This window comes from Bombus flavifrons, chromosome 9 (assembly GCF_040668555.2).
Source record: "Bombus flavifrons isolate JBK064 chromosome 9, iyBomFlav1_principal, whole genome shotgun sequence".
NCBI classification, from domain to species: Eukaryota; Metazoa; Arthropoda; class Insecta; order Hymenoptera; family Apidae; genus Bombus; species Bombus flavifrons.
Window position 1 is genome coordinate 5,740,077 of NC_138450.1, and position 19,934 is coordinate 5,760,010.

Here is a 19,934-nt window from a genome sequence, read left to right on the forward strand (position 1 = left end):
GCTTTCGTGTATTAGCTCTTTCACGTTAAATTATGTTTTTGAAATATCGCAAAATTCTGAAATCTAACGTTTAACTTTATTCAAAATGATATTAATCGAAATATGAACCATCAAATTTAATAAACTTTAATTACTGTGAAACAAAATTATGATTTTTATGAATGTACTAATGAATACCGTAATAGTACATAGAATTAGTTCTTTTTGGGTAAAACACATGAATGGATCCTCCAGTCTTTATATATTTGTTGAAAGATTTTCAAGCTACTACAACAAACTAATATTTCAATTTTAAGATAATATAGATAATGTTGTATAGTATGTTTTTGTGTCTGTATATCTATTGAGAAATTATTTTATTTACTTGAGATTTGATTATATTAAGAAACAGTTCTATCAATATAATCATACGTTAAAGAAGTTAAAGGCGAGTGAGATTTATAGATTTTTCATTAACGAATTGTTTCGATAAGCGTTTATTACCGGTCTACATGAAACAATACTCATAAAACAAGCGTAATTGTGAATAGCTATATAACGTCACTAATTACCAAATATAAAATTTCAAATAAATTAATTGTCAGATTATGTAAAATTGTCGTAGGTATATTGAAATGTCCAAGGAATATTGAAAATCAAATTATTGAAGCGTACTTAGGTTTTACACTTTTGTCACATATTCACAAAAAATTCTATAGTTCTTTCATTTGTTAAAGAAAGATTATATCGTCATTACGTGACGCAGTGCCAACAAGTCCTTTAATATATTAACATTTGCAATATTTGTCTTGTTATGTTCATTAACGTTGAACGTTACTCATATGTAGATGTACAATTACTTCAGTTTAGTTGATCACATATTTCGGGAACACGGCATACATATAATTTAATTAAAAAATTTAAAGTTGATATGAACTCATGTTTTCACCTACATATTTTCGACTTACTACCTAATATTAATTTTATATCTGCTAACAGTACGAAAATTAAATCGTAGATATAGTTCACAGCCTGCGCGATAATTAATCACATTTAAAAGACAGGTATACGTAGTTTCTATAGGTATATACATTTGTCGCTTTATAAACTATGTTACCGTAAATAACTGTTTCATCTCGTGTCACTGTGATCATAGAAATTAATTGTCTGATATTTAGTTATACAGTTTGATAGCCTGCAGTTCACCTATATAGGGTGACGTTAAATAAGAGGATGCGATATAACTTGAAATTAAATAAGGAATTCCATCTTAAAGCACGGCTGAAGATAATTTTGAGAAGTTTATTACTGAAAGCGCTCGAATTTGGTACAAATTATTTCTAGTCAATTTGTATTCTTTTTTTTTTATTCGCTCTAAGTTTATTCATAATACGTATTTCTACAAACGCAAGATTTGTATTTTACAATGTTTTAATATTATATAAAAACGAATAATATTCGTGGATATTTTAATTACATTATGATTAAAAATTATCTAGTTACTTTCAGTGTCATTTAAAAAAATAATTTTCGTAAATGTTTTAATATTATTTAAAACCTTCTAATCATTATTTATCGCTAAAGCGAACAGCTAAAGTTTCCTTTTTGTATTTAGTCTCGTATCACGCGTTTAATTTTCTGTAGAAGATTGAGCATGATTTGAATAGAATTACAATGGAACTTGGGAAGTTCCTCCGGTAGTCGCTAGTTTATACATAGTTACACACCAAGTTTCACGAAAGGATAAACGCGGAAAGAGGCGATTCGTATAGTGGATTACGGTGTACCTTGTGTACTCGCATCCGTCGTGTTTTGATTCCACGTGGAATACATCTGGTGTTACGCAGTTAAACAACTAGAGAGCTTCTGCGAAGCGTTAAAGCTGTGAGCATTAACTTTGCGTTCTGAATTGAAATTCTGATTGCAATTTCACTTCTTGAAATCATTGCGTTTAATTTTATGCGTTTCAAACGTAAATTGGACACTTTATCGTGAAATAAATATTGATCACATAATAGTGATCACAAAATAAAAATATAGCCCATCGATGCTTATCAGCTAATAGTATTGCATATTTCTATAAGAAAGATATTGAAATTAATTCGAGTGTTTTTTGAAACACAGGTACCAAAGATTATGAACATTGATATTAACTTAGAATTTGAGATAGTTTTCTATAGTTTATGTCAGTATTTAAGCTACTAAAAAAAAAATAAATAAATAAATGAGATTATTTAAGAAATTAAAATTTAAAAAGTAGCTTAAGGAATTTTTATTTACATTTTGCAAGATCTGATTAATTATACAATTTTAATTATACGTCGTTACAAACATTTCTTCCATTATTTCACTAAATTATATTTTAAATTGTTTACATACATTCTTTATGCGATATTAAATATTTTCATTTCGTTATCAAAGTTAAGGAGCAAATTTATTCAGAATGATTAAACTGATAAATATGTCTCTACTTTACATATAAATTGACGTAATTAAGTATGAGTTACTGAAAACGATATTTTCTTTTTAATTAGTGCGATTTTTACGTATATTCTGATATCGCGTGTTGTATACAACATGTTAGGAATTAAAGTGTAGGTTACGTTGAATAATGGTATCTACATAATAGTTTACGTGAATATCTAGTTGCGTAATAAACCTAGATTCTACGAAAAGTGAATCGATTAGGAAAATATAATTTATTTGTAGATGTAGCGATGTAACTGCAAAATATTTCTCAATATATGGAAAGTATTAAAATGTAGAATCGCAGTTCTCGAAAGTAAGGAAGAAGGTTTATATATATATGTGTGAATATATAACTTCTAATATATCTTTCACTATAAAGTTTCAATATAATCTCTATATATTCGTACCTGAACATTACAATCGGCTAATTTTGTTCTTCGATTTAAACAAAATTTATATATATATATGACATTTCTTTTTATTATTTTTAGAATGTTGGTATAAAGTTGTCTCTAGAGTTAGGTGAACTATCAAGTAATTTCCAATGTCATCAATGGAAATGTATTTTTCCAATCCGCACTCATTAAATTCTTTTGCTACAATATAGACATAGCAAGCATTTAAGATAAGCAAATCGACTCGTTTTTCTAAAAATGTTCGCAAGCAGGGTAAAATAGCTTTTTAATAATATATGAAAATAAAGTCAATCCTTTCTAAAAATATTCGTCCGTCCAATAGTTTTGATAATGACTTAATATCTAGTTCGCATTAGAATATGGAAACTATAGTATTACATAACGTTTGTATCATAATTTTGTCTACTTTATGTGAATTAATTTCTTTTCATTTTTATTTTTTTTTTTTTTTTAATAATAACTGTATTATACTAACGAATAATCGATGCATTAGTTGACTGTGAGATAAGTTAATTGGAAATTACTTATGGTTTCGCCTAATATTTCCGTTGACGTTAGAAATCCATAGACATTAACGCTCTATACTTAAGTAAAATTCAGAGAGTAGAACAATAAATGTGAATTTCATGAACCAATAGGCATTAAGAAATGATAGAATTTCATCGAATTTCAATGTACTGGAAATTGAATTGCTAAAAGAATCGAAACTGGGTCAAATGTGGAGGTTTAATGCAAAAGATTGCTGTTCAATTTTGATATCTCCAATGTTTTTTACGTGCAAATTATTAAATGTAGTTATCTGAAATGATATCTGATACTTTCGCGAATTCTTTGTAATATATAACATTACTATCTAAAATGAGATATATCGTAATTATATTAAAATTAAATTATGATCTATTTTCTCCTTTTAATTAAACGATATATTACATTGTTAAACAATTCATATTTTAACAAATATTCTGAAAACAATGGTTTTATTAAAATTGTATACCTAGACGAAAATACATTTTTTCATTAATTTTTTCATTAATTAATTTCCAAACTAATTTTTATGAAATTGTATGTTCGAAACTAATGAAATATATGGATTTTGTCTTCAATAAACCGAAAAAGTACGAGAATAATCTCATATTAGGAAATTACGTTTATGAAATCAATATATATACATATAGTAACTCTACTTCACATGTACAGAGTGAAATTAATGTTAAAATGAGGTATCTAATACGGAGTACGAGATAACGTTATAAATTCATTATGAACGGTGCGCGGGAAGCAGCAAGCAAAATGCAGATTTTTTTAATGAAGCTAACTAGGATTTAATTGAGCCATTTCTTCTCCCTCTACAAATGAGGTTTTCAGTCATCTGCTAACGAACTATGAAAAGAACGGGCTTGAATAGGTACAATGTTCTTTCTATACCAACTGTCGCTTCCACTAGAAAATAACGTAATTTTCGTCCACCATTGCAAATGTACTTGTCCAAACCAAATTCACTTTGACGTATGAGCGTAAACTGAATGAATTATTCAGTGAAACTGCTAAACGGAGGTTTTCACTGATTTCCTTAAAGGCATACAGATACACACACATAAACATATACACTTATTGCATTGTCTACTTTCAAAATATTATTTAAACACAAAAAAACACTTAAATCCATTACACATTCGATCAATTTTTTATAGCGAGCTTGATTCCGTTGATACCGTTTCACATATCGGAGAAAGAAATTTTAATTTAAAATGATCATAATACTTATTTACATTATCAAATAATATTAATTTATCACGTTTCGCAAATTGTTTGGTATGCTTCGTTCGATAATTCGAGTTCCGGTTTCTTTCTCTATATGTGAACCGTAAAATGTACGAAAACAAGAAATATTCACTTTTCAGCTTAATATAGATAGATGTTATTTCAGTACCCAATGACCTCTCATCAACAGAGATTCAAACTATTACGATTCGATATATCGTTGAGTAATTTGTTTTCTCACGTGATTTATCTTTGTGATGATTAGGTTTAACGGAAAGTGAAACATACTTTGCTACTACGAATTTCCCACGCTGCTTTCGATTAATCACGTCGTGATTATCGATCTGCAATATTACGCGTTATCTATGCTATTCAGCTATATTTGAATAGCACACACATCGTAAATTTATCAGTTGGTTGAATAGTATTTCGCGAAATTAGAAGGAATTTTTCTCGCAAACATGAAATGCCATTCGATTTCAGCTTATATGTGATTTTTTAATTAAAACGTTTGATTACGACGTTCATCCTTGTTTTGCGCAATTAGAAATTAGAGATATATAATTCGATATACATATAGTATACATATTATAGCGCAGGATTTTGAACATACATATATACACATACACATAAACACGAATATTTTCCCTTCCCTTTTCTGCTTCAAATATACATATACTTACGTATGTATGTATACAATATTTATACATTAGTTATTTAACTGCTTCATTTCAAATAGAGTACGGAGGAAAGTAATTTTGCGATGAAAAAATATGTAAGGGAAAGACGAACTTTCCTCTTCTCTTAAAAGTTTGACTATAACTCATTGTCGATTCTGGGTAGATGGATATTTATTATACGTCACAGTGCAGACAATATTAATTGTTAACTAGTCTGAGTGAGTGTTGAAGTATTAAATATACAAAGCATATGATTACATACTTTTTAAATATTTCTGATCGTTTATAATAATTATTTAGTCCTTGTATATATTTGTTTTAAAATGCATTGTAATGCTTGTTTCGACTACAAATTTTTTCGAATCTAATGCAAACAATGTACGAGGTAATTATACCACACAATCACATTCGGAAATGAATGTGAAACTATGTCCGTGAAATTTTATATTATTTTTTAATGCAGAGTTTGTTTTCCACGTATAGAGACGATATAATTAAAATTTCTGGGAGATGTTGAAAAATATGAGCTTAATAGAAGTAATACCCAGCATCGCATAACATACGTTATCTCGCAAGTTATTCTACGCTAAATCTCATATTCCAACATCTCACGGTTTTCTTAGTTTCGTTTCAAATTTGTAACATTTATCGGTAATTTCGAAAACGTAGTTTATACAAAAAAATGTTGTTAATTATTGTGCGAACAATTAATTACATTTAGCATAAATATAAGAGGAATTAAATTATTCAGAATTTTTGATAAAAATTTAGGTTCGTAATTATTAATAAATATTACATTTATTTATCTATATAAATTGAATTGACACAAAATAAAAGAGCTGAGACTTATTATTATTAATCTTTATTTCTTTATATTTACCAGATTTGTTAAATTTTACTGCTCGTAATAATGATCTATCTCTCATTGTCATTTCGTTAACAATATTATTTTATTATTAAAAATTTTAAATAAACTTAAGATTCAAATTTCATAAGAACTACATTTCTACAAGTTGTCGGTAAATGCTGCAATCTTGAAAAATACCAAGAAAACTATGGCACCAAATAAACCGATGATTTATCGTAGAATAACTGCGCAAACAGGGGGCGACGTGATTCATCGTATACGTATACAAAGGGTGATTTTCCTGAAAATAAGTAGAAAGTGTATGAAACTTTTTATTTACGTAAAACTTCCTTTTTAAAAAAATTGACTTTTGTTGGATCATTTTTATTAATTTTCTCCGCAAAGTATCATCATATTTCGTTCTAATAAACGAGCAATGGGTTGCATTTAACAAAGTAGTAGTCTGACGCACTTTTCCAAGCTTAATGTTAGCTTTGATTAGGCAATAAATAATGCAATACGTCTTGAGGCGTCAATATTTATTGCTTACCGAAGCAGTTCCATTTTTAGTACACGAAGCTGTGACAAATTACTTCTTTAAACAACACATCCAATTCAGTCAAAATATAGCAATATTGCCTTCCTCAATTAAAATGACTTATCTACCTAAAAGAAATATCGTATTTGAAAACAAAACTAGAGCTTTATTTTCATTGCGTCATCTCTGTCCTTTTCCATTCAATTTAAAATATTTCGTCATTATTTCATAGCAGCCTGTATAATATAACTTTGCTTGAAAGATTTCAAACATACAGGGAATTGTAAATATTTCAACATATTGATCATTCAGAAATCACACCGATCGACTTCGCGAATTAAAAAATACACAAAACTGATAATATTAGAAACACGACTTTCTAAATTTATCCTAGAATTTATTATTATTTATATCATCTTATAAGAATAAATAAATTTACTTATAGTAAGTAAGTTATTTGTTCCTCAAGTATCGAACATTAATCACGTGTGTATCAAAATTGAGAAACTGAGAAATTGACAAAAAGTGAACTTTATCACTTTAGCACTTATATTTGTATACTGAAGACTGAATAGATTCTAGATAAGTCACTTTAAAACAAGAAGGTTAACGTTGATCGTCCGAACAAGAACTTATCGAGGATTTGCCTATCGATGTTCTAAAATTTAGGCTCCAAGAAACATTACTGTTCTACATTTTAGACTTGTTTTATCACAGAAAAATCATTGTTTGAAAAAAGTATCACGAAATACGTCTCGCCCTGTTGATAAAGATACACAGAACGCATATATAGATGTGCAGACAGAAAAATCGCGAACATAGATACAGTACATAATTCTTAGCTCGTTGTCTGTCTCATAACTGGCCATGAGTCGACTATTCATGGGCACCATATAGAGACAACGTCGAGGCAGTTTGATACGAGCGTGTCGGTATTTCAACATGGACGCAGAGTCCTGAATCGCGGCCGACGAATTTCGAATTTTGCGCCTTGTTTCGTTTCGTAATTACATATATTCACATGCAAAGCAGCGAAACGACGAAACAGGGACGAGTCCCATTTTCACTGATAGAAGATAATTAAGTGCGATCCCGCAATCCGTACCTGTGAAATTCGAAATGAAAAAAAAAAACGAGGAAGAAGAAGAGCAGAAAGCAATGATGAATAGAAACGCAGACGAAAACAGGCGAAAAGAAGGCAAAGTTCAATAGTCGAGCGGTGTAACAAAACGCTTTGGTCGGCGCTTTCGAGTCCACGGCGCGTTTGCATGTTTCTCTCTTTCGATCCCTTCTATATATTTCTCTCGTTCTCTGTTCTCTATCTCTACGTATTTACCGGTGCGTTCCATTTCACGTGACCATCCTAAATACCTTTGTCACTGCTCTCATTCGAGGGATATATTTCCAAAACAGTATTAAAGTTGCGTAATTATCGCAGTACATGATCTAATGGATTAAAAAGAGGAGAATGAAACGTTTCTTTGAAATTTTAATTTTTTGAGCAGTTATTTCGAAAGCTATCGTACGTTGAATCTCTTATAAGCAAATCTATACATCACTGATTACACAATTTTAAATAACATCATTTATTTCTCTTCGACTAACATAAAATTTACCCAAATGATTATTCATTGTTCTTCTAAATGTAGAGGCTAAATAATTTAAAATGAAATTAGTCAAGTAAAGTGGGACAATCTGCCTCCACTCCTTCTCATTCTGTTTTCTGTTTGAGTAATATTTTCTCTTCTCATCTTTATCTTTATTATTCTTTCTGTCTGTCTTTATATCTTTTCCTCTCTCTGTTTTTATTTTGTTTGTTATTCCATAACGTCGGATTAATCACATTCGTTCTGGTAGACAGTAATATTATTGCGGACAAGTTTCGTAAGGAATGCACCTTTCGTTACAACATGTGTTGGAATGTTGTTTGTTGTTTTTTGTCGTAAAGAAGCTTTTGTTACACCCCTCATTATACCCTCACCTGCATGAAGGATATCTTTGCAAACGTTGAAAGCTTTCCTTTCTGACCGGTATATATTATATACTATAGTTTTCTTGCATCATGATTTTAATTAATTCATACTGTGCGATTTCTCTCGATCTTGATCATTCGAACAATTTTATTCGATCGCGCGAATTACATTTGAACGCTCCCGATCATTTTTATTTCCTGCACGACGCCATGCATTCTCGAATCTGTGATTGAATTTATTTATATGGAAGAAACTATTCTTTTTAAATCGTTAGTTTATGCAGCTATGGATCTGCAAGTTTCAGATCCAAGCAAGAGAGAATTTCTACACCATTTATAAAATATTTCTTGAATAAAATTAAGCATTAGCTGTTAATGACTTCTCTTATTGAAAAAGCTGCAATTGAAAAGAATGAGAAATAGGAATATCGTATATATGAATGTGTAATTTTGCAAGTAGTTATTCTGAAGTCTGAATTGGAAAAAGTAAAAATTCTAGGATTATCTGGGGATTTAGAAATTCTGAAATTTGATTGATACAGCTATGTATGAAATTCGGAGGAAATATTTATGTGGCATGGTACAATATATGTATAGTACAATTTTATACCGACGATTATAATGTAGAAACTAAAGATCATAAAAATTGCAATATTTTAATATGTTTGAAGTCAACAACGCCATATATACTTGAAATAAATTTCAATATCAAGCTAGTGAACTAATCGTATAAAAATAACATGGTGGAATATAAAAATGAAAAGTAACACTCATCTACAGATGATCTTAATCCTTCAACTTCGAAATATAGCTACTTTTGAACCAGCTTGCACAATTGAATTAATATTATTAGTGAAACTTTGGAAATCGTAAATTACAATACAAGTTATCAGCATTGATAGATACGAACTTGGTGATAAAATAAATCAAATTTTACAGAAATAAATTTGCCAAATTGCGAGTCATCTGATGATCAATCACCGATCCGAGCGATTTGATTTTTTCTTGGTATAAACACGCGAGTATCGTAGAAATATCATTGTTATACCTGAAGTCATGGCAACACGCGTTTCAATCATAATCATTTCGCATCCTCAACACGAGCGGATTCTCCTTACTTAGAAATGTCCAGATGAATGTCACTAAATGTGCAAACATCTCTAAACATGCAGCTGAGGGTAGCCAATCTTACGACGAGTTTTACGTTCTCTATCCGCACTGATTTAAGTTTCGTAAATTTGCATTTTAACACGATCTCCGGGGATTCGATCAGTTTTGCGAACAACAATAACGACGATTTGCTGTAAACAAATTATTGTAATGTAAAAGCTCCTACGTTTCTCGTACCTGAAGGACGGAACGCATCAATACAGATCGTTTACGTGGTCCGATGATTCAGACAATAGTTTCTTGATCGATTGTCACGCGAATTGCAATTCTTTTAATTTCCTCTTGATTTTAGTTTACACGAGCATGAAATAAATATAACGCGAGATCATTTTCTTATAGGAGAACTTAGATAATTTGTGAATTATTATGTTTCTTACACCTCGCTGGTTCGCGACGGAATTCGATACGAATGTTAGGTGAATTTTCATTTTTTGGCGATAAGATGCGTTGAAAGATTGTTCGAAAAATATTAGACGTTTGTTATAAAAGTTGTTGCTCTTCATTGGTTAAAGGTAAATAATATTTTCTTATTCTAAATTCGATGGTTTATACGTCGAATATGTTCAATAATATTACCTTTAAAAAAGTAGAGGTAATACTCCAATGTATTTTTATTTTTCAGAGCAGTTTATCTTTAAAAATATTGCTTATATTATTTGCTACTCATATCTTCAAACATACAGACTATAGCTCAAAACTTGGAAGTAAACGTCATTGAATCAAACAATATCAACTATGGTATTTTATTATTCAGTGAATTATTCAATTTTAAATATATAAACTAAATGTTTAACATATAATATAAATCAAGTATTGTGTCCAAGATCGAGATTTCTTTTTTTATAATCCATAAAAAGTATTCCTACACACCCAATATAAATATTCTTGCTTGCAATATCCTTTTCATTTTTTCTTTTTCATCATATTTCCGAAACCCTTTTACCTTTCAAAAATTTAAACAATGTAGATTAGAACCAAAAATTGCCTGATATTTACCGAATTCCATAACGAACTAGTCGGGCCTTCAAAAAAAAAAAAAAAAGAGTATTGGAATTTTGTTATTTATCGACGTTCCCTCGACAGACAGTACGATTAAAATCCTAATTTCGCGGCTACAAGCGTGATGTTTTATGTCTCGATTTTTGTACATAGTTTGTACATGTATATAGCTCTATGTCGTTTCGATGTTTGATCCAGCGATCCTGTTTCATTATCCAACATGAAGAGATTGCAATATCACCACGAGGTGAGGCCATGTCATCTACATGTGTACAGACGGCTTGATTGAGATAGATTTTGTAAAGCATTGTAAATTGTGTCGAAAAGTACTATATATACATATACATACATATATAAATGTTACACGAAATTCGAAAGTTTATCGATTATTACATGTGTAAGTGAAACCTGCTAATGTAATGGATTCTATTATGTAAGATTTATCTCGATTATTATGTCGTTCCGATCATACTAAATGGACCAGCACAAAACAGGCAAACGTTCAAATACTCAAACTGATCACCAACTTTATTTTTCAATTATTAGACATATAAATTCTTCACGCTAGTAATCAAATCTATTCAAAATAATTTTTAAATTGATTTAATAAAATTTAATTTTTAACCTAAGCTGTTTAAATATATATGTAATTATTTCACAAATTACAATAGCGAAACGCAAGAAAGAAATGTGACGTTCGGTGTTCGAAACGAATCTTAACTACTTTCTAACACTTAATCGTTCCTGTTTTGTGCAGCAACATATTACTCACACTTAACCAAGCCGCAGTTTTTAAGCAATCGCGCTTACAATATCGATCTGTATTTTTACGAAACCCCTAACGATCCATGCATATACCCGCTTGTAATACGCTTAAGTCTGTGTCAGTCTCTGAGTCCCAGAGATACCAATATCAATGGTGGATCTCGTTCAGCTGGTATAGCGCAAAAAAGAAAAACGTAAGTGTCCCTGGTCGTTTGTACCGGTGGGCATCTCTCTCTCGTGTTAACGATAAGAAAACGAATTGTACCACACGTTGTATCTGGGAAGTGATCTTTCTCTGTTACGTATAGTGTCGGACGCGAAAGCAGAGACCCGTCATCGGCGGCGACAAAACGAACAGCGGTATTATTGCGGCGGTGCATTGTACGAAGATATAATAAAGCACGAACTGCTGGAACATCATGATTCGTCGCACGTCACCTCCAACGTGATTTCTCTTCTCTCTGTTTGTCGTAGATATATATATACACGACGACCACTGTGCGCGGACTCCGATCCCTCTCGCACATATATATATATATATTATTACCTGAAATTTATGATTACTCGTGTTGTTCTCCCTGTGCACCGATCTATTGTCCATGGTTATCACTACGGGTTACGGCAATATCTCTTAGATCTGAGATTTTATTTACAATAGCGAGCATATAAATAGAGCAGTTCAACTTAATTTAACATTTATTTTATTTAAACATAGAAATTTGAAATTGTATTTTCTTTTAGTCTATATTTTATATTTTACATTCTATATTTTACGTTTATAATTGTCCAAAATACAAGAAACGTTTTTTTAACTCCCATATTGTAGACGAAAGGGAAAATGAGTTTTTTCACGGTGCAATTAGTTGATTTTACGAATGATAATTTCCCTATTTATACGTTCGCCATTATAATCGAAGATCTGACAGGACGGTGAGAAGGACCTGCCAATCGAGATGAAAGAAGGAAAGTGAAAAATTGAGAGATCTATTTCTAGAGTTCGATACTGCTAAAGCATTTATTATTTTGTATTAATTTTTCCTTTCGTTAATTCAATCGCTATATACAAATTTGAATTTTACGAATCATCCGGTGCCGTAAGCTCGTTAAAAGTTTCTGCTCTACACATCAACTTACGATCCTTTGTAAATTGCCAATCCCACACAAATTGTTGCAGTATGCGTGGACCAAATTAGGTAACTGTTACGTCTCTGTGTCTTTAGCCTATTCTCCTCATCCATCGCGTCAACATTATTATCTTACGTATGTACAGCTTGAACCTCTGAACGGTAGCAACTCGAAGGGACGTACCGCAAAGGAACAGTGAACGAAATTACGAACGTTGGATCTGTGATGAAAATTTTCACTATTAAAATCTATCCATCGAATTTGGCTTGGAAATGAAAAATATCGGGAACAATGTAAAATATGCCTTTCTCGGTGTTAATCTACCTTGTAAATGGAGCTTTTAGTTCGAAACCTACAGCACTCGATATTTGTCATTTCCACGCCAGTAATTAGAATCCCTCGTGGAATCGGGATGCAAGAAATTCGTATCACGATTTCTGAACATATTTCACGCCAATTATGTAGAAGTATATACGTCTTTTTCATATTTTCATTTAACCATCGATTATATAAAAATATATCTGCTACGTAGCAGATTGAAACTAATTTAAAATCAATTGAAATCGCATCACTTTCTACAATCGCAAACTTTTTTACAATTTTAATATAAAGTCTATACTTTCTTTTCTCCTCCAGTAAATATATTTCATATATATTGGAACTGCAAATTCTTCAATTTCGATTTTTCGAAATATCATCCTCTTAGTTTGAGAATCAATTAAGTCACGCGGCTATATGAACTAAATTTTAACATTATAACTTATGTACCTTTCATATCGATAAACATGCTCTTTTACGAAACATGCTTTTTTTTTATTCAAAATTAATCTTAGAAAAGATTGTTATAAGAAGATACTATAAAACTGTAAAAGAATACCAATTAGAAAAGGCATATTTTTAGGTAACCAGTGGTTAAACTAGACTAACATGAAAAAGATGTACATTCTACGTGACCAGCCTGAAACGTGTTAAGATAGTTCGATGTTTTGCTTGATGGTGCGCGTCTTATTTCTTTGCATTCGCACATACGAGATGCAAGGCCAAGAATACCGTTACCCTAATAAGGAACCCTCTGGCCAGACACTCGATGGTAGAGTGCAGTTCCAATGGAAATCAAGCAGAGAGAATTCAACAGCGTCAGCAGCAGTCAGTCCACCAGACGAGTTGTCGATAGTGCAGTACCTGCTATGTCACTGTGTAGAAGTTGTCGTGTTCCCTTTCTTCCCGGATCCCTATTATTTACCTATCATTCGTCAACTATTCTTTCCTGATCCACTTTTTTTTTTTTAGCTCTCTTTAAAGTAGAACATAGCTTCCGATGCACGCCGGCAGCCATTCGACCATCATTTCTCCGTGCACTATCCTTCGAGAACGTTGTTAAGAAATCGGGCGAGGCCATACTCGCAGTGACTTTTCTAGAACAGTGCGGCTTGAACTCCTGAGACTCCTTGCCCTCATCGATGGTTCCTCAGAGACCAATTTCATGTTCATATACTACTATTTGAATAATATCGAATAGTTCGCGTGATACAACGAAGTGCGATGATTCATTACGAATAAAGTGTATATGAAAATAGAAAATGATTTTTCTTATGAAACTGGTCTTTATAGAATGCCTTCATTGTCTGTCTATTTTTATGCTTCACCGTCTCACGTACATACATACACTAGCCGTTTAATGTTTCCTCTTTTTTCTATAGAAGTATATGTGTGTGGTAGACATTGTCACTTTTTTCATCTTTTTTTTCTCGTTAGAAGTACTTGTACAGTCTAAAAAAAAAAAAAAAAAAAAAAAGAAACCGTGTTTGAACGAGTGATTATTCAACAGGCCGCATTGTAACTGTAAAGTCTTTGCGGAGATGAGCCGCAAAGAGCGTGACTAACCGCCCAATATCGTAGCTTCGAACGTGAGTAAACTGTGACGTTGCTCGACGCTTGTCAAAACGGACATTGCTCGATCGTTGTTGGAAAATCGATTATAAATCTCAACTACTACGTCGAGATACTTTTTATTTGTCGTGTCTTTCAACTTTAGATCTATAGCGATTGCCGGATCAACAGACTTTTACAGAAACTGAACCAAAAAATGTTTCGATAACTCTCGACGATGTAACGAAGAAGAATCGATTTTTCCTACGAAACGACGAAAAGTACCGTAGTCTTTGGTTCTCCAGCTCGCATCTTGGTGACGCTTTTGGCTGTCGCGAAGCTACGAGCTTGATCATTTTCGTATAATCGAACAAATCGATTATACGAAGTTTCACGGCTCGACAAGTTCGAGGGGAGAGCTAGAAGGGATACTGCATGTGTCACAGCAATGCGCACCGTGAATCTCGGAAGCGTTGACGCGCGCGACATCCCAACAGTAGGTGTTCTTTCTTTTCTTTTCGTTTTCTTTTTTTTTTTTCTTTTTCTTGCGTCTGTTCTTAATTATACCAGAAAGGAAAGAGAGAGAATGAGAAAGATAAAAGAAAAATGACAAGAGAACAAAAACTAGAATTCGAACATTCAGCCTGAGATCAAGTTTTGATGAACATGTTAATTAATCGATCTTCCTTTTTTCTGTTTCTTCAACGCTCTAGTTGTTCAGGATTAAGCCTCTGCCAGTGTTAGTAAGTACCGCCACTTGATCTGGTGTGATTGGACTGCTGTAGTTAGAAGGCTATGCGTTTATCATACATATATACATATCCACATTACATATTACGTTTGAACACACGCATATTGTGTACCGTGTGCGGTGTGAGTCTGAGTAAATAAGTTCTGAACGATACGTCAATGCTAAACGCTCCGAAAGTGGGCAATGCTCGTGAGTTAATCGTGTGTTTAATCATTTTCCTTCGTGAGTTTGGTTTTCTTTTCTTGCTATAATCTTAGCGTGCCATTTAACAACTAATCAACATAGTCACATATATCTGTTTATTGATTGTGCATTTTGAAATAAATATTATGTATAATATATATACGTAATATCGGTACGCTTGATATTGAGTTTTCAAAGAAAATATTTTATTAGAAGATATTAAAAATGTTTTTCGCAGCGAAATATTAGGATTCATATATGTGAATTAACAATTTCTTTGAAAGTCTGAAATTTACCCAGACCCAAGCTGCACGATCATTCGATCATCATACCATATGCAATGGCAAGAAAGTAGGCTTCCATTTACTTCATTCGTTCCCTGCATTTTTCAGTTCTTCGTTTTATATAGTTCAATATCTTTCTAGGTTTCTGGATGTGATTTAAATGAAAAAAAAAATCGTTTCGAGCGCGTATTACATTCATGAAAGAAACCCTTATCCTTTTTTCCTTTTCACCTTTCCATGTCCATCTTTCTCTTTCGTCTAGTACACCTGAACACGAGAGTCTTCCTTTTTACTGCTAATGCAACGAAACACTGTTATGGCGAGCCTCGTAGTCACTGAGAGGCGTAGATGATTGCGCGACCATTGAACCATCACATTAGATTTAGCTGTAGAGACTAGGCCTGTACGAATATACCAATCTCTTCTGACTTTTTTTCACTCTTCAACTTTCATCTAGACTATCTTATATACTTTACGCTTAATCCTCGATCTCTTTCCAATCTCTAATTTTATAGCGAATATAAAAATATACAAAATTTATGAACTTTCCTACAAAATTTTTCTCCTATGAAATCTATCGGTCATGTAAGAAAATCTTTGTAATTTTGAACGTAACTCTCGAGAATTATAAAATATTATTCAACGAATACGAGAAATGAGTAAAGTTTCTCGATTGAAAGTTTCAGAATTATTTCGCGTAATTTCATGCAAAATACATGTTGTTTGAACGATAAATTACCCGTCTGCCATAAATTCGTTTAAGTTTTTAATACGTATAATTTGATTTAAATGATATCGATTTAATTAATTGCTCCTCGAGGTTCTGTGTTTTATTAAAAACATCATGTTATTCTTTATTTAGCGCTAGCCAGCTTTCGTTGTTGTGACCATTGTATTACGCACCACATATATCATTTTCTAAAAATTAATAAAAGGATACGTATGAAGATTTTCGTTAATATTTAAACTCATAAAAATTACATAAATGATCCAAACGAATTGTATAATGAGTGTTTAACTGTTTTAATTCTACAGATATTTAGCATGAATTCTTGATCAACTGTTTCTTTTCAACTTATCAATTTATCAATGCATTTCTAATTAATGATAATTATAAAAATGTTCTATGTGAACATCTATAACCAAAAACATTATTTGTTCTGTAAACATCTTCAAATTAATAGAATATGCATGATTATCATATATCAGTAGTTTTCATCCACGTATACACTGAAGGGACTCACATAATTCGTATCCTAAACCATATAAAGAGCTCATACTTTCCATCAAATAAGCGTCATTTAAAAAGATGCATTCAACGAACAGCTGAAAAGACTTTCTCGTTAATTGGCTATAGATCCATTGATAATTCGACCGGTTCGATGCTTCAGCCACTCAAATGCTTTCCATCCGCCAAAATAAAAAAAGAGAAAAACAAAAATGCCAAAACATTGTCAATGGTCGAAATTCACGCAATTAATTCGTACAGAGCCACGCTAGAATTATGGTAGATGACCTGAAAAACCATTTTTTCGGAAGCAGAGATATTCGTGCAGGGCTGGTTTCTCATATAAACACACGAATTTCATTACTCCACTATACATACCACCGTCCCTTTGAATTCATTATGAATCATCGTCGGCATATTTTTCGATTGCGAATGATACGCGCCGCAAGTCAGATGCCATTTTTATTGTCACTCAGCATTATTATTCTATTCCTTCGTATGCCGTATGTCTTATTCGCACATTTTAATGTAGAGCCCGAATGCATATTCTGCATATCGCGCATTTTTCAAGCGTGTACGTGTGCGTATGTGGCGTGCGTGTGTGTGTCGGTGTGCTGTGTACGTACTACTGTGCAGCATCTAGTGCTTCAGCTTATTGTCGAAGATAAAAAGAAAAAAGAAAAAAAAAAGAGAATGAATGTACAAAAAGAAAAGAAGCGAGTCACTTTGTTCATATATATGCATCGCTAGATGAACGATCGTTGCACTGATTTTAATACGATTTAATAATGACAACGAGAATCGTATAACTGTCGTTCTAGTGTCGTTCAACTTTTTGATCCGACCCGCTATCTGCGAATGTACGTGTAAATATAGGATGACAGCTTTTTTAATCAATCGATCATTTCTGGTCACTAATAGACTTTCATAACCTGACAGACTTTCAATGCGATTTAATAGATTTTTCTTCTGTTCCTAATGGGTTGTTAATAATTATGAACTAATTACTACACAAACGCTTTACGAACAGAGATTTATGCTTCTGCAATAATTACAGATGTGAAAGTGGAGTTTATTGTAAGTTCACGTTCGTGTAATTATTCATAATCATTTTAAAATGTATTTGATAGAAAGATGTTATTTGGATATAATAACTTTGTAATATAATCTACGAGCAAAGATAAAAGAAAAATTTGATTAAAAAATTATCGTTAAGCTTTGAAACGTGCTCTGTCTTTGCTCGAATTGAATAAAAATGTTTACAATAATTCCCACACGAATTAAATATTAATTCTTTTACTTGTTTTTTGATCAATATAATTTTAATTTGTATTTGGAATTTAATTTTTATATATTTATTAAATACATAAAAATACAGAAATCGGCCTGCGAAAACCATTTTGATTGAACAAATTTAATAAAATTTTAATTCTTGTGAAATTGCAACGTTTCGTTAATTAAAAATACACACTAGAATTTTATGTTTGCTTTTTCGCGATATGTAATCAATATGTTATTTATATGAAAAGAATTTATTATTAATCCTACTAAAATATTTTTATACCTACTACAGATATGCATATAGATTTGATGAAATATGTTACACTTATTGTACTTTAACTCGCAGATTGCATTACCAAAATTGCAGAAGTATCCGAATATTTTATTATCGAATGTCTTTCATAATACTCATTATAACATTGCACTGTAATTTGAAGGTGAACTTTTTACTATATTGAATCAAGTATTGAAACCCTTCACTCCCGTCATGTTCATAAGGAAACAATGAAAAATCCTCTTTCGTAAAGTGTTTTTCGATGCTTCAAAGGTGTGAATGATTCGTGCTACGCATCGATCGCTGATAGCAATTCAAGCTGAGTACAAAATCTCGTTGTAAATGCCTATGTCGCGTTGCGCTTACTCGCTGTAAACGCATCAAACGCTATCAAACAAGATCGGAGAAAGAAATGGAATGGTATTCACCAACAATAATAATCTAACAAACTAGTTATTTCATTAAAACGAAGTGTACATGCTCTCTGCAAGAACTATCGCCAGCGCCAAATCGCTTAGCGTTTGTCGCATTCTCCGCTTATTTTTCGCAGTGGTTCGATTAATTTGCGATAGCATAACCTGGGCTAACGTAAGTAGCATCGACACAGCGATCGATAACGTCGTAGAACGAACGTTTCGCCGACGCGTTTTAGGCCAACGATTAATTTATCTTCGATGTGATTCTCTATTAACCTAAATGGTGTCGGTGATCTGAGTGCGAAAATTGTCAAGTGTCACCCCACCACCCACAATTTGTACGATTACCATGTCACGATACCAATTTTCTGCACCGTTAAACTGTTGTTATCATCTCTTTTTTTTATTTTTCTTTCATTTTGTTTCCTCTCTGTCTTCCTTTTCGCGTCACAGTAACATTTTTGAGCAGTGTCAAGAACTCTCGATGTCATTTCACCGATTTCATATAGGATCACTGATACAGCAACCAATCGAAAATGATCCCGTTGAACAATGCGACAAATAAAGCTAATAGTTGAATCTTTCTGCACCGACAGATATTCGTTCGAGCACAATTCGATTATGATCCGTTGGAAGATGAGCTGATACCGTGCGCACAAGCTGGAATCGCGTTTAAAACCGGCGATATACTGCAGATCATCAGCAAGGACGATCATTATTGGTGGCAGGCGCAGAAGGATAACGCGGCCGGTTCCGCGGGATTGATCCCTTCGCCTGAACTTCAGGAACGACGTATCGCTTACATGGCAATGGAAAAGAACAAGCAAGAACAAGGTAACAATTGAATAATTGGTGTGGTCAAGTTTATTCGTAGATAAGCGCACAAGCTAGTTGTTTTTTAACAGAATATTACTTTTACTTGTAACA

The 19,934-nt window shown here is 32.2% G+C and overlaps 1 protein-coding gene across 11 annotated transcripts in view; it reads left to right on the plus strand.

Annotated features, from left to right (window-relative positions):
• CASK (peripheral plasma membrane protein CASK) overlaps positions 1–19,934 on the plus strand; it is a 265,172-nt gene that overhangs the window by 230,055 nt on the left and 15,183 nt on the right. For 7 of the 11 annotated variants that reach the window (XM_069119953.1, XM_069119955.1, XM_069119954.1 and 4 more), the window contains 2 exons: positions 15,304–15,333; positions 19,604–19,841. In XM_069119953.1, coding sequence (XP_068976054.1) covers positions 15,304–15,333; positions 19,604–19,841 — 268 coding nt within the window. The remainder of the gene's footprint in view (positions 1–15,303; positions 15,334–19,603; positions 19,842–19,934) is intronic. The other 4 variants (XM_069119956.1, XM_069119958.1, XM_069119957.1 and 1 more) reach the window with 1 other exon arrangement.